The sequence below is a fragment of the Nelumbo lutea genome, chromosome 5 (assembly GCF_056320005.1).
Source record: "Nelumbo lutea isolate HS-2025 chromosome 5, American lotus-T2T, whole genome shotgun sequence".
In the NCBI taxonomy this organism is placed as follows: Eukaryota; Viridiplantae; Streptophyta; class Magnoliopsida; order Proteales; family Nelumbonaceae; genus Nelumbo; species Nelumbo lutea.
This window is the reverse complement of record NC_142688.1, coordinates 2,031,770-2,045,365: the sequence shown is the minus strand read 5'-3', so window position 1 is coordinate 2,045,365 and position 13,596 is coordinate 2,031,770. Positions and strand designations below refer to the sequence as shown.

General features: G+C 37.8%; 1 protein-coding gene across 2 annotated transcripts in view; it reads right to left on the bottom strand.

Annotated features, from left to right (window-relative positions):
• ATGRIP (Golgi-localized GRIP domain-containing protein) overlaps positions 1-13,596 on the bottom strand; it is an 84,893-nt gene that overhangs the window by 16,938 nt on the left and 54,359 nt on the right. Inside the window, exons 11-19 of one of the 2 annotated variants that reach the window (XM_088942755.1) lie at positions 12,707-12,835; positions 12,520-12,620; positions 8,311-8,444; positions 8,110-8,207; positions 7,905-8,024; positions 7,751-7,778; positions 7,578-7,636; positions 5,815-5,886; positions 5,697-5,744 (exon numbers count right to left, since the gene is read on the bottom strand). In XM_088942755.1, the coding sequence (XP_088798881.1) occupies positions 5,697-5,744; positions 5,815-5,886; positions 7,578-7,636; positions 7,751-7,778; positions 7,905-8,024; positions 8,110-8,207; positions 8,311-8,444; positions 12,520-12,620; positions 12,707-12,835 (789 nt within the window). The remainder of the gene's footprint in view (positions 1-5,696; positions 5,745-5,814; positions 5,887-7,577; positions 7,637-7,750; positions 7,779-7,904; positions 8,025-8,109; positions 8,208-8,310; positions 8,445-12,519; positions 12,621-12,706; positions 12,836-13,596) is intronic. The other variant, XM_088942756.1, reaches the window with a different exon arrangement.

Here is a 13,596-nt window from a genome sequence, read left to right as displayed (position 1 = left end):
ATAGTTTTTAAGTTTAGTTGATTACCAATCTAATGCTATATTTCTACTTTTCTAGTACAAAAGTTTACATAGCCCTTGCACCAAGTAAGATCAGAACTTGTGAGTTTGTTTTTAACATGTATATCAGTATAAATGTGTTGGTTCGGCTGTCTTAGTTTGTATGTTTACCTTCTGTTGGGTCTTAAGTCATTAGTTAGTGGGCCTTGTTACTAGGCCTAATCTTACTTAATGTTTATTTCGACTAGGTGTCCCATCACTAATCAGGGACAGTCTTGTCCATTCATGTAACATTATGTAATGCCTTTATATATAATAGATTAGGGCCGGTCGAATAGATTACTGCCGCCCATTTCATTTCTGTTCCTCTTCTTCTTCCTCTTCTACTCTCATTCGACAGCCCTATTTCAGCAAACATGGTATCAGAGCACTGATCTTACGACTGGTTACAGCAACCGCATCTTCTTCTACTCACAGGTAACTCTCCCATTCTTCTTGTTGGTTGCTGCAAAGAAACCCTAGGGTTGGTCGTAGAACACAGCTAGACCTACATCTAGGGTTTCCCTTGGTTGTAGGGCCCAAGGGGAGTTAGACCCAGAGGCTGATGCCCTAATAGACACAGTACAGCAGACTGTAGCCATTCGGCTAAGATAGATCTGTGTAGAACAGATCTAGGCGGAAGGACTGATTTCAGCAGTCCTAGAACTGTTCGTGGGTGAAGTTATAACCTGCGGCAGCAGTGTTTAGCACACAGTAGAAGCCAACACAGCAAGTTGCAGTGTAGTACTCGGTGACAGCAGTAATTTGGGCACAGTGTGCAGTGTTTCAGCTCTGTGTCTGGTTCTCAGGACTGAGTTTACAGTGCAGCAAGTTCCGTAAGTGTGAAACAGTTCTCTATACATTGCAGTTACAGTCTTGACACTTACAAGTAAGTGAAGATGTCTTCGATATCCGGGGAAGTGTCTTCTAGAGATGTTAGGGCTTATGGGAGGTTTCCTAATCTGGAGAATCCAAATCTGCATAGCCTACAGATCACAAGTGTGTTGTTGGATGAGTACAACTTCAGGGAATGGTCTGTCTCAGCCATGCTTTTCATCACATCCCGTGAAATCACTGGTTACTTAGACGGGCAGAAGAAGGAGCCAGAAGTGGGAAGTGCTGAATATGGAACTTGGCGGAAAGAGAATGCTACAGTTATGTCTTGGCTACTTGCCTCAATGACTCCAAGAGTAGCCAGGACACATTTTTCCACAGCTGCCAAGATATGGGAAAAGGTTTCTAAAACCTATGGGCAGAAAAAGAATAATGCCAGAGTTTACAGATTGAATCAAGATATTGCTGCCTTGAGGCAAGGAGATATGAGCGTTGCAACATATTTTGCTACACTAGAAGGACTATGGGAAGAGTTAGATCACCACCTTATCATTGACTGGGAGAGTGCTGGAGACAAAGAGAAGCATGACAAACAAATTGAAGAGGGTAGAGCATTTAAGTTTCTTGCTGGCCTAGATCCTATATATGATAGCATAAGATCCCAAATTCTGGGAAGGGATGAAATGCCAGACTTACATCATGTCTACTACCTTGTGAGGAATGAAGAGGTGAGAAGAAAAGAGATGCAGGTTGATACTCCAACAAAACTAGCTGAACAGCCTGTGGAGCATTCGGCCATAATCTCTACAAATCAAAGGGGAAACAGGTACTCTGACAAGAGACATCTGAAGTGCACCCACTGTGGAGGGGAAAGGCATGTGAAAGAGACCTGTTGGGTTCTCCATCCACATCTGAAGCCAGCTGCATTGAGGAAAGATAAGAAGCATCAGAAGGGTCAATCTGCAAGTGTGAATTTGGCTATGGGTCAAAGTGATGATGGTTCAAAACAAACATCTACAGTTACTTCCTCTTCCATGGGACAGACTTCTAATTCCCCTCGAACCGAGTCCTTGGGTTTTACTGCCGATGAGGTAGAGGTACTTAGCCGGGCCCTAGCCCGTCTAAGGACCAATTCTCTTCCATCCTCCTCCCTTGCCAGATCAGGTATTGTCTCTGCCTTTAGTGCTACTAGTTCTATTGATCCTGCCTCTTGGATTATTGATTCTGGTGCAACTGACCGCATGACACACATGTCTTCTCTATTTTCTTCCTATCATTTAATGTCTGACCAAGATAAAATGAGGGCTGCTGATGGTTCTCTCTCTACCATCTCTGGGAAGGGAGTGGTTGACCTAAGCAAGGACCTCTCACTAAAATCTGTCTTGCATGTTCCCAATCTTTCTTCAAATCTCTTATTTGTTTCCAAGCTTACCAAAAATTTGAATTGTAGCATAACCTTTTTTCCTACTCACTGAGTCTTTCAGGACAGTTTGACGAAGAGAACGATTGGGAGCGGTCATGAGTGTGGAGGTCTCTACTACCTTAATGCAGACATCAGTTCGGCCTTGCAAACATCTGCTACGTGTAGTCAGTCCAATGTGGAGTCAATAGCTAGGTTACATCTATGGCATGCTAGGCTAGGTCATTTACCTTTTTCATCATTGGAAGTGTTGTTTCCAGAACTATTCACAAGTGTTTCAAGTCAAGAGTTAGTTTGTGAAGTCTGTCAACTATCAAAGCAATGTAAAACTGTTTATTCAACTTCAAGTAATGAAATTCGAGCTTCTTTTGACTTAGTCCACTCTGATGTTTGGGGTCCTCCCATTATTTCTGTTGATGGCTTTCGATATTTTATCAGCTTTATTGATCACTATTCTCGATGCACATGGATATACTTATTAAAAGCACGAGAGGAAGTGTTGCGAGTAACCATGACATTTTGCAAAATGATTGAAACACAATTTGGTACGAAGGTCAAACAATTCAGGTCAGATAATGCTGCAGAATATTTTGAAAGGTCCTTGAATTTGTTTATGGAGGATGCTGGAATGATTCATCAGTCATCTTGTGCCAGTACCCCCCAACAGAATGGGGTTGCTGAGCGCAAGAACAGGCACCTATTGGAGACTGCTCGAGCCTTACTATTTCAGCACAAAGTTCCTAAAAGTTATTGGTCTCAAGCAATCCTTACTGCATCATATCTGATAAATCGAATGCCATCCAAGGTATTGGGGATGAAAACTCCTTTCTCTGTTCTTTGCCCCCATCTTCCTGACTTTTCTCTTCCACCGAGAGTCTTTGGATGTGTATGCTTTATACATGTCAAGGATCCGAAGAAGACCAAATTGGATCCTAGGGCTACAAAGGGAATCTTTTTGGGGTACTCCCCTACTCAAAAGGGATACAAGTGTTATGATCCAGTCAACAAGAAAAAATATGTCACAAAGGATGTGGTATTCTTTGAGTCTCAATCCTATTTTCAATCTTCCTAGAATCCTCTTCAGGGGGAGACTAGTGGGATGGAAGAGGATTCTTCTGTTTCCCCATTCTTTGTACCTCTCTCGACCTCAGGTCTTCCATCTTTTCCTCCTGATCCACCTAGTTGTGGTATCCCGGGTGAATCTAGTGAGGCTCCCATTGTACTAGCTACTACTAAGGATGTTGCAAATATTACTGAAGACTCCGGCAAGCTGCAAAGAGATATCAGTCACCTACAACAGAAGGAAGAAGGGTCCTCTAACTCATGACAATGACCAATTGGACTCGGATCAATCTGTCTCAGAAACTCAAGGTAATCCTATCAGTTCCTCTGACTTAGATCTTCCGCCCTTCGTAAGTCTACTCGTTCTTGTACTATCAAATACCCCATTGCTGATTTTGTGTCTTACTCACAGTTGTCTCCTCGTTATTGTTCTTTTGTGTCTGCTCTATCTTCTGTGCATGTTCCTACCAGGTATACTGAGGCAGTATCTGACCCAAAATGGAAAGAGGCTATGGATGAAGAAATGAAAGCCTTAATGAAAGCAAGGACTTGGGAATTAGTGGATCTACCAGAAGGGAAAGGCATTGTTGGATGCAAGTGGGTGTTCACTGTGAAGCACAGGGAGGATGGGTCCATTGAGAGGTACAAGGCTAGACTGGTAGCAAAAGGGTTTACTCAAAAAGAAGGGATTGACTACAAAGAAACTTTTGCTCTGGTGGCAAAACTCAACACAATCCGAGTTATATTATCTTTAGCTGCAAAATTCTCATGGGAGCTACATCAGTTGGACGTGAAGAATGCTTTCTTGAATGGCGACCTGCATGAAGAGGTGTTCATGGATCCTCCACCAGGTTATGTCTTGGGCAAGAAGGTATGTAGACTGAGAAAGGCCCTTTACGGCCTTAAGCAGTCCCCTCGAGCTTGGTTTGAGAAGCTATGTGGAATCATGAAGAAAGGGGGTTACACTCAAAGTGGAGCAGATCATACCCTATTCATAAGGAAGAGAAATGGCAAACTTACGGCACTTATTGTCTATGTGGATGATATGGTAATTACAGGGAATGATCAGGAAGAGATTAAAAGACTAAAGGAGTTTTTGGTTGCTGAATTTGAGATCAAAGATCTGGGCCAACTAAGATACTTTCTTGGGATTGAAGTTGCAAGATCCAAAGAGGGCATCTATATATGTCAGCGGAAATACATCATTGATCTTCTTCAAGAGACAGGCATGATGGGGTGTAGGCCAGCCGATACTCCAATAGAACATAATCATGGTCTACAGGTGTCAGTAGGAGAGGACTACCCTGATAAGGAAAGATATCAAAAGCTGGTGGGGAAGTTGATTTACCTGTCCCTTACTCGCCCTGACATTGCTTATGTTGTACATGTTGTCAGTCAGTTCATGCACACTCCTAAGATCCCTCACATGAAAGTTGTGGAAAGGATCCTCAGATATTTGAAGTCTTGCCCGGGGAAAGGGATTCTGTTCAGGAAAAACAGTAAAATTGAAGTTGAAGGATATACTGATGCAGATTGGGCTGGCTCTGTTGGGGACAGGAAGTCTACCTCTGGGTACTGTACCTTTGTTGGAGGAAATTTAGTTACATGGAGGAGTAAAAAACAGAATGTGGTTGCAAGATCTAGAGCAGAGGCTGAGTACCGAGCTATGGCTCATGGTGTTGCTGAACTCTTATGGCTGAAGATCCTGTTTGGTGAACTTGGAATAAAGATTGAGTGCCCTCTCAGGTTGTACTGTGACAACAAGGTAGCCATCAACATTGCAAATAACCCAGTGCAACATGATAGAACAAAACATATTGAGATAGACCGTCACTTTGTTAGAGAAAGAATTGTCTCAGGAGAACTCTGCATTCCTTATACTCCCTCCGAGATGTAGATTGCAGATGTTCTGACTAAAGGGCTAGCTACAGTGAAATTCGTGGACTTACTTGGCAAGCTAAACATGATAGACATCCATGCTTAGCTTGAGGGGGAGTGTTGGTTCGGCTGTCTTCGTTTGTATGTTTACCTTCTGTTGGGTCTTAGGTCATTAGTTAGTGGGCCTTGTTACTGGGCCTAATCTTACTTAATGTTTATTTCGACTAGGTGTCCCATCACTAATCAGGGACAGTCTTGTCCATTCATGTAACATTATGTAATGCCTTTATATATAATAGATTAGGGCTGGCTGAATAGATTACTGCCTCCCATTTCATTTCTGTTCCTCTTCTTCTTCCTCTTCTACTCTCATTCGACAGCTCTATTTCAGCAAACAAAATGTATACATAAAAAACAAAGGCAGATAAAATCATGAAATGTTTAAGTCTTCAAGATTCATTTGTACCTGTTGACTGTGTAGACGATTTTCACGTTCAAGCTCTTCGATTTCCTCCTGAATTAAATTGATTGTCAAGACATGCTTAATAGGGAATACATATAATCTAATAAGAGGTGAGACTTACTTGAAGTGCTAATATGTGCCTTTGTGACTGTGCTAGTTCTTCCTCCCTCTGAGCTTGTTGCCGTGCCAAAAGCTGAAATGATCATGAGTTCACTGTAAATTCCGAATTTCCGACAAACAAGAAAGGATCCTTACACATCAAATATGCTCTTTTTAAAGAGTTCACAAAATTTTCAGCAAATTTTAACATATAAAAAGTAGCCAAGCAAACCTTGAGAATGTCTGTGTTTTGACAATTGATCTTTTCTTTTTTCTGATGATTAACCAACAGAATTTTATTAATGCTAATAAAAAGAGTACAAGTAACAATCTTACACCCAAAGGAAACGGTTAGCCTCAGCAATTGATGGAGAAGTTTTTTGATGACAAAAATTGACGGACAGGTTGAAAGAAGATGAGTAATCACCAAGTGCTGAGTGCAAATAGTGTTCCCATGTTTTGAAAGGGCTTGTTTTCTTTTTGCAGTCAAGCCTGTTCTTTTGTACATCCTCTCATGTAAATCTTTTATAGTTGAAAGGATATATTGGATGTCGGCTCCTGGTAAATTTCTAAAAGTATATATACTAAATTATTGATTTTTTTAAATATATTAAATAATTTATTTTCTTTTTTAAATATATTATTTACAAAATTACACTAATTTATCTTTTTTTTTTCAATATAAGTTAATTAATAATTTCCTTTACTAAAATTTTCCAATATTAGACTAATTTATATTAATAACAGAAATAATTTGTGTAATTATTGGTTCAAATTAACGTTTTCCTTTACCAATACTAATTTATCTTTAATAATTTAAAATGAAAATCACACAATTTTTAAATAATTTTCCAAAATCTATCAAATGTAATAAAAATTCCCAAATTTCCAAAATATTCCAATAATTATTTACTACGTTTTAAAGAATTTTTCCAAAATTACATTAATATATATTTTTATTTTCTTCTCCAAAATTTTCCAAAATTATGATATTTTGTTTGCCAATTTGCAAACTCCACCAACTCTTTCCTGGAGCTATAATTGTTGAATTTATTTTTCAATTTTATAATTTTTAATTAATTTTAAATGGCATTTATAAAGAAATTATTGGTTGAAAATTTTGTATATTCATTGATTTCTAGTAATTTTTCTGGAAAATAACACAATTTAATTGTTAGTGTAATTAATTTTAAGAAATTGTAACTATAGTAAAACATTTATTATAATGATTACTCTATTTAATTACTACACCAAAATTCCAATAATAATTATTTTGAGAAAATAATTAATTTAACTACACTAATAATTATTATTAGAAATACAGTTATTTCAAAATTACTGTAATTACAGTATTTTGAAATTAACAAATTTTACTATAATAATTAATGTAACTTAATAATTATTACTACACTAATAATAAAACTACATTGATAAATTTCTGAAAATGTAATAAGATGGAAATATATTTTAATGACAGGGGTATAAATGGAAGAATGAAATCAGGGTCCTTTGACGATAACATTGAGCCATTCTTATTTTTGTTAATGGGTAATATAAAGGGAGAAATGACTTCGTCTCAGATATATCACTACATGAAGTCACAGGGAAGAAACTGGTAGTCAGGTAGAAAATACCTGACTTATTGAGCCTTTAGACATGGCTAACACTTAAACCCCTAAGTATTCCCTGTTCACATTTTTCATATTTCAAGTTTTTGTGTTTCCACAACTAAGTGTCACGCATGCTAATTGCTAAATGTGATTTTCTGAATAAGATGTGATATACCAGAATTTGCTGTTCTGCTGCGGAGGTGCTTGAACTTGGTGCCTCCTGCTTTTGCAAAGCTATGGAAATCCATTGAAGAAGGAAATGTCAAAAACCATTGGATAAATTCATGATAATAAGTCTTCATCAAATAGTATAGGAATTGACATATTACAGAACAATGCTTCACTAACCTGTGTTGTGGTTGTTGTGAGGCTGAATCTAGGAGAATCCACCTCTTGGTCAGACCATTTTTTTATAAATAAAACAAAACATACATTTCATAACAGAATGTAAGCATTTTGGGTTAGTTATTCAAGGTTTACAAATGAATAAACAGGAACGTACAGTTGTCCTTGATTCCATAGCTCGCTGTAGATTTTTGTTATCACCCAAGAGCCTAGAAATCTCTTTGTCCTTCTCCTCCATCATTCTATCAGCAATATCACGAAATGAGTTGTGTTCTTCCTACAAGTTACGAATATCATTCATAAATTGCATGTAATTACATAACTTAAGAAGTGGACCTTCAAGATAAACAAAAACAGCATACCTTCAATTTCTTATAACGCACATTGAGCTCTTTTAATTCCTTTTCTAGATTTTCCCTAGCAGATGTATCATTTTGAGCCTCTAATGCCTCGCATCTCACTGCAAAAATATCAGTCCTGGTCTAAATCCATGTATTCATTTTGGATTCATATAGGCAACAATTACAATAATGAACATTTTTAGCTCAAAAGGGATGAATCACATCGCCAAGTTTGCTCCAAATTCTCAAGGTTTTTCTGCCACGCTTCTTTCTCTGATTGGTAGAAAGCATTAGCAGCATCAAGCTTCATTTCTGTGATCCTAATCTGCTGCTCAGAATCACTAAGAGCTGCATCTCTGAATATGGAAAAAAAATCTATAAGATGATTTTTAATGTAGTTCACAATGTTGAACACAATAGCCGAAGTAAAGAAATCAAAAAGAGCATTCTTTCTTTGCAAATGAAACACATTTACATCAGGACGCTTTAGTAAACTAGGCTTGTTGAAAAATATAATTAGTTAAAAGAAAGTACAATCATGTATGGGTTTCTATCAGCTGATAGAAAAACATAATTCTGTGGCAGCAGTGACAAAGCAGATCCATGTTGAGAACCTTTAAGAGAAAAGGAATATGAATGGAAATCCTCTTCCACAATACTTGTTTCTTTAAGAAAACATTCCAGAAAATTCAATAATTCTATTCATTAGTTTCAGTCAATGATTTCAAGTAAGCTAAATTTCCCATATCTCAATGAAACCATCCAAATTTTATTGAGACTTTAATGTTTCACAGTAGGCAATAAGACAACCCCCACCTGCCTGAAATCTTTTTGATCAGTTACTAGTAAAAATTGTATCATCAGAAACACATATGTAAAATACAAGATATACAGTCTCTTTACAGAAGATGACAGATTGATTGAGCTGTCCCAAGTTGCCCCTGACTCTGCTCTGATAGGATCCCCTTTACAACAAAAACTATCCTTTATCCCAGTGGGTATCAACCACTGAGGTAAAGTTGCTCTCTACCTGCCCATTGTTTTGCTAATACATCCACAACAGAATCAGCACTTCTTTTTACCCATCTCAAGTTTACTTCCAAGTCATGCCAACGATTTGTATTTTCTCCTTTTTTGATCAATAACAGTAATTTTCATTAAAGATTAAAGAGGAATAAAATACAAGAAGAGGAAGGGTAAACTTTCTTAACTCTCCTCAAGAAACTTAAACATTACAATTGAGCCCAAACAATTGACTTCTTCCCACCCCTTGTTTTGTTAGAACATCAGCAAAGGCATTAGCAGTTCTTTTAATACAACTAAGCCTAACATCCATATTTTGTGTCAGCCACTTCCCTCTCATTTGTATTTTATCCTTTCATTATTATAGTTCCACCATCTAGCTTCCCCCTTTTGCAATCAACCCACTACCAACTTGGTATCTCATTCAATAATCAACTTTCTAATTTCTATTGTTCATATCCTTTGACCTTTGTACACCTTCTGTCGAGCCATAAGCTCAGCCCTAAGAGAATCTCCACCAATTGAGCCTGAAAAGTGCAATTCTTCTGCCCTCCTCATCTTTGAAAGGTCATTCCAATACCAGAGACACACGGGTTCCCTGCACTACTTCAATCAAAATTAAGTTTGATAAAACCACCCGGATGTGGAGACCAAAGGAGACTTGTAGCAGCCTTATAAGGGGCTGAACCAGCCACTTCCTTCCAACTTCTAATCAAGTCATCTGCTGAAATGTCATCAAATATTTCCAAGGATCTTATCCAATGAACCACCCTAATGTTAATGGCCTCAATAACAGCTTCTACACATTAGTATATTACTGATAAAAAATGCTTCTACACCTCTCTCCTTTTCTGAAAAATTTCTCAGATTTCTTTCTTTCCAAACAGTCCAGCAAACAACGGCTCTTGTACATCTCCATATTATTCTTCCCCTTTTCTTTGCCCAACCGAAATCTGGAGAGTCAAACAAGCTTTGCAAATTTGGTGAGGGATTCCACCTACACCCAAACAAGGAGAGAAACAATTCCCAAATATAATAAACAAAGGGGCAGGAGATTAATAAGTAATAGCCAGTCTCACCATTGGCCTTGCACAGAAAACACCAATAAGGGGATATACACCAATTGGGTCTTTTTCTTTAGAGTAGATCATGGGTATTTATTCTTTCCAAGAAAGCTTCCCGACAAAAAACCATAAATCCCTAGGTTTCTTGTATTGCTCTTTTTTGGTTCTCTTTAATGTAATTTTTTAAAGTTTATTTCTCCCAATTCAATCTACTAGAACACCTTACTCATCTAGTTGAGATTCCAAAACATCAAAACGTTCCTAGTCGCAAACTATTATCTAAATGGCATCTTTCAAACTATTAATGCTTTGTTGGAATTGCTGACACTACCATTTATGACCAACCTAGGAAAAATTCACCAATAGGAATGCGCCGAAGTGTCTAAAGTAGGGATGCAAATTGCAATCAAGCCGAGCTGAGCCGAACTTCTATGTCTTCGCTCAATTTGAATAAAATACTAAGCTTGAGTTGGGATAAAAAACTCGAAAATAAATATATTTATAAATATCATATTCTTATATTATATATAGAATATAAAAATATATTCTCATGATGCATATTATAAAATATATTTTTATATTCTATAATATGTATGTATGTATGTATGTATGTATATGTTAATCGAGCCAGGCTCACAAACCTTCGAGCTGAACTTTTTATTAGTCAAGCTTGAGTTCGAATAGCTAATCGAGCTTACCTCAAGATTTGAGCTAGATTAGAATCAATTTCAAACCAATCCTAATTGAACTCGAGCCCAAACAATTTGATTGGAGCCCGATTCGAATGCAGTCCTAGTCTAAAGATCCTCCAATCCTTTACATGCCTAAGTTCCTTGGCAATGCCACATTCCCTTGAGAGGATTGGATATAAAGAGATTTCAAGCCCAATAATCCATGGCATGACAAATTCTTTTAACATTCCTAAGGTCTCATTCGAATTTTTTTAAACCCCTCAATTTTCTCCAAGTGGAGGGTGGGCCACTTTAAAATTTTACTAATCCAGTCATTGTATTGAAGATAAATACAAGGTAGGACATAGCCTACCTTGCCCCAACCCATATACAAGGTGTACTCATCTTTATCAATAAACCCATAAACAAAAAGGAATAATAAATTAATCAATCCTAACCCTAGGAAGAAAAAGGTCATTGAAAGGATGTAAGCGAATAAGACATGGGAGAGAGTCTCAATTATCAAACACCATGTTGGATAGATTATCAAAGGCATTATTTGCCAATGTGTCTACAACCGAGTTCCCTTCATGGAGTACATGAGAGAAAGTAATCTGGAAACCGTCCAAATAAGAATAGACATCGTCCAACCAGCTAAGGATATTCCAAGGTGCTTGAGCTTTTTCCTTGTAGAATATTAATTGACACCTAGGAATCACTCTCAACTTTCACTATATGTAGATCGGCAGCATTGCAAAAAGAATAGCATCCAGTACAGCCTGACATTCAGTTTCCATATTAGAGCAGTGCCCATAGAACTTGGAGAAGGCAAACACAAACTCACCATGCTTCCCTCTAAAAATACCACCACCTCTTGAAATATGTGGGCTTCCTATTGAAGCCCCATCAACATTTACCTTGATCCACCCTCTTTTTGGAACTGATTAAATTCTTATGCGAATTTTCTTCCTCTTCGTCCAAGTAGCTTCTACCTTTAAGACTCTTAATAAAATAGCATTAGAAAAGGACAACTCCCACACTGAAGGAGCTCAGTGTAGCTACTAGTGCCAAAGCCAATCATATATTCCTTGAATCACCAATCCTGAAGTTTTGGCCCTATCCTCAATTCTCCTAGAGCACCATTCTTTCCAGATTTCCAATATAATAAGGATGGTAGTGGTAATAATTTTCATCACCCATGAAGACTTAGACATCTCAAAGGACAAACAATAAAGCAACCTTGAACGAGTTGTTTGAGTGGTAATGAAAGGAACACCCGGCAATTTTTCAGTGCCTACGATGGGTTTTGTTGAGGATCTGTGTTGGTTCTGTGCCCTATGGGTGGGGCTTTGCAGTTTGTTGGTAATTATTATTCGGGGTTTGGCCATTTCTCTAGTGATTCCCTAAGTAGTGGGATGCATCCTTCTACATATTTGTACTGGGGGGTGCTGTTGGTTTTTGCTTTTTGCTTTTCCCTCTAAAATAAAATAAAGTAAAATGGAATAAAATGGAAGATTTGTTACAAGTATCTGGTTTTTATGCTACAAGTATAAAGATGATAGGAATGACCAAACAAATAGATGTGGTAGTATTGAAAGATAACTAGATAATGAAGATAAAGAAAACATATTCAGATGAAAGCACTCATATTACAAACTCTCTAAGATTATCACCTTGTTGCAAGCTCTTTATCATGATTAGCCAAAGCATCCTGAAGATCTTGAAGGGCCCTATCTCTTTCTGCAGATGCCAGTGCCACTTCTTTCTCAGCTTCCTAAGGACAGAGGCAATGTGATAAACCAGAAGGAACAGTATAACTTTTCACTCAAATTAGTCCAAGTTTATCATAAGAGTATGTACTTTTATGGCTTCCTCTTGAGCTTTGAGTAGATCAGTGTCTTTTGCTGCAGCTAGTTCTGCGTCCTTTTTCTGAAGAAGCGCATGGGCACGGATCTTGTATGAAGAAAATTCACTTTCTAAGCGGATGATCTGCAAGATATAAGCAAAGTGAGGGAGGAATTCATATATTAGGACAGTCAATAAATCAAAAGGATCCCTTCATCATTAAACTACTCACATGTGGTTTGGTGCCATAATGTAGTGCTATTACATAAATATGAGAATACCAGATGAGGCTTCCTTAATAAATTTATTCTAGTGAGAAGAAGATGGCATATCATGTACTCTAAGCTTAGTAATGGGAAGTTAGAGAAATGTTAATGACACAAGACCCCCCCCCCCTTATACCAGTAACAAGTGCATCATACACCACATATCTGAAACAGTCAGTCCAGTTGGCTCCTTCAGACAAGGTATGAATGTATGATAGTAAGGGTCCATACGGCCAGCATTAGAATGATTAACTCATTGCTAAAGATACTGTTTATATGGGCCAAACTATCAAGATCAACTAATATACCCAGGACAGCTTGGGCATGATTCGACTTAGAGGTACTTACCAACCCAATAATCAAGCATAGGCTCAATGTAAGGCAAGGTTCATGAGTTAACAAGTGGCATTGAATTCTAAAGAATTACAACCACGCCCGTATCTAGATTCACATTCAGCCCCTGAAAGCTTATCATTGAAATGGGAAGAAGCAAGTTTGGGCATGGCTTAGGTCCAAGTGCCAGGTGGCCCAAGTCAGGTTACTAACACCCAAACCTTTAAATGCTAGATAAGTTGAATATATGTATCGGCTGGCACTGGGTAAATGCCTTTCAATTACAGAGTGCAGATTCTTTGGAAA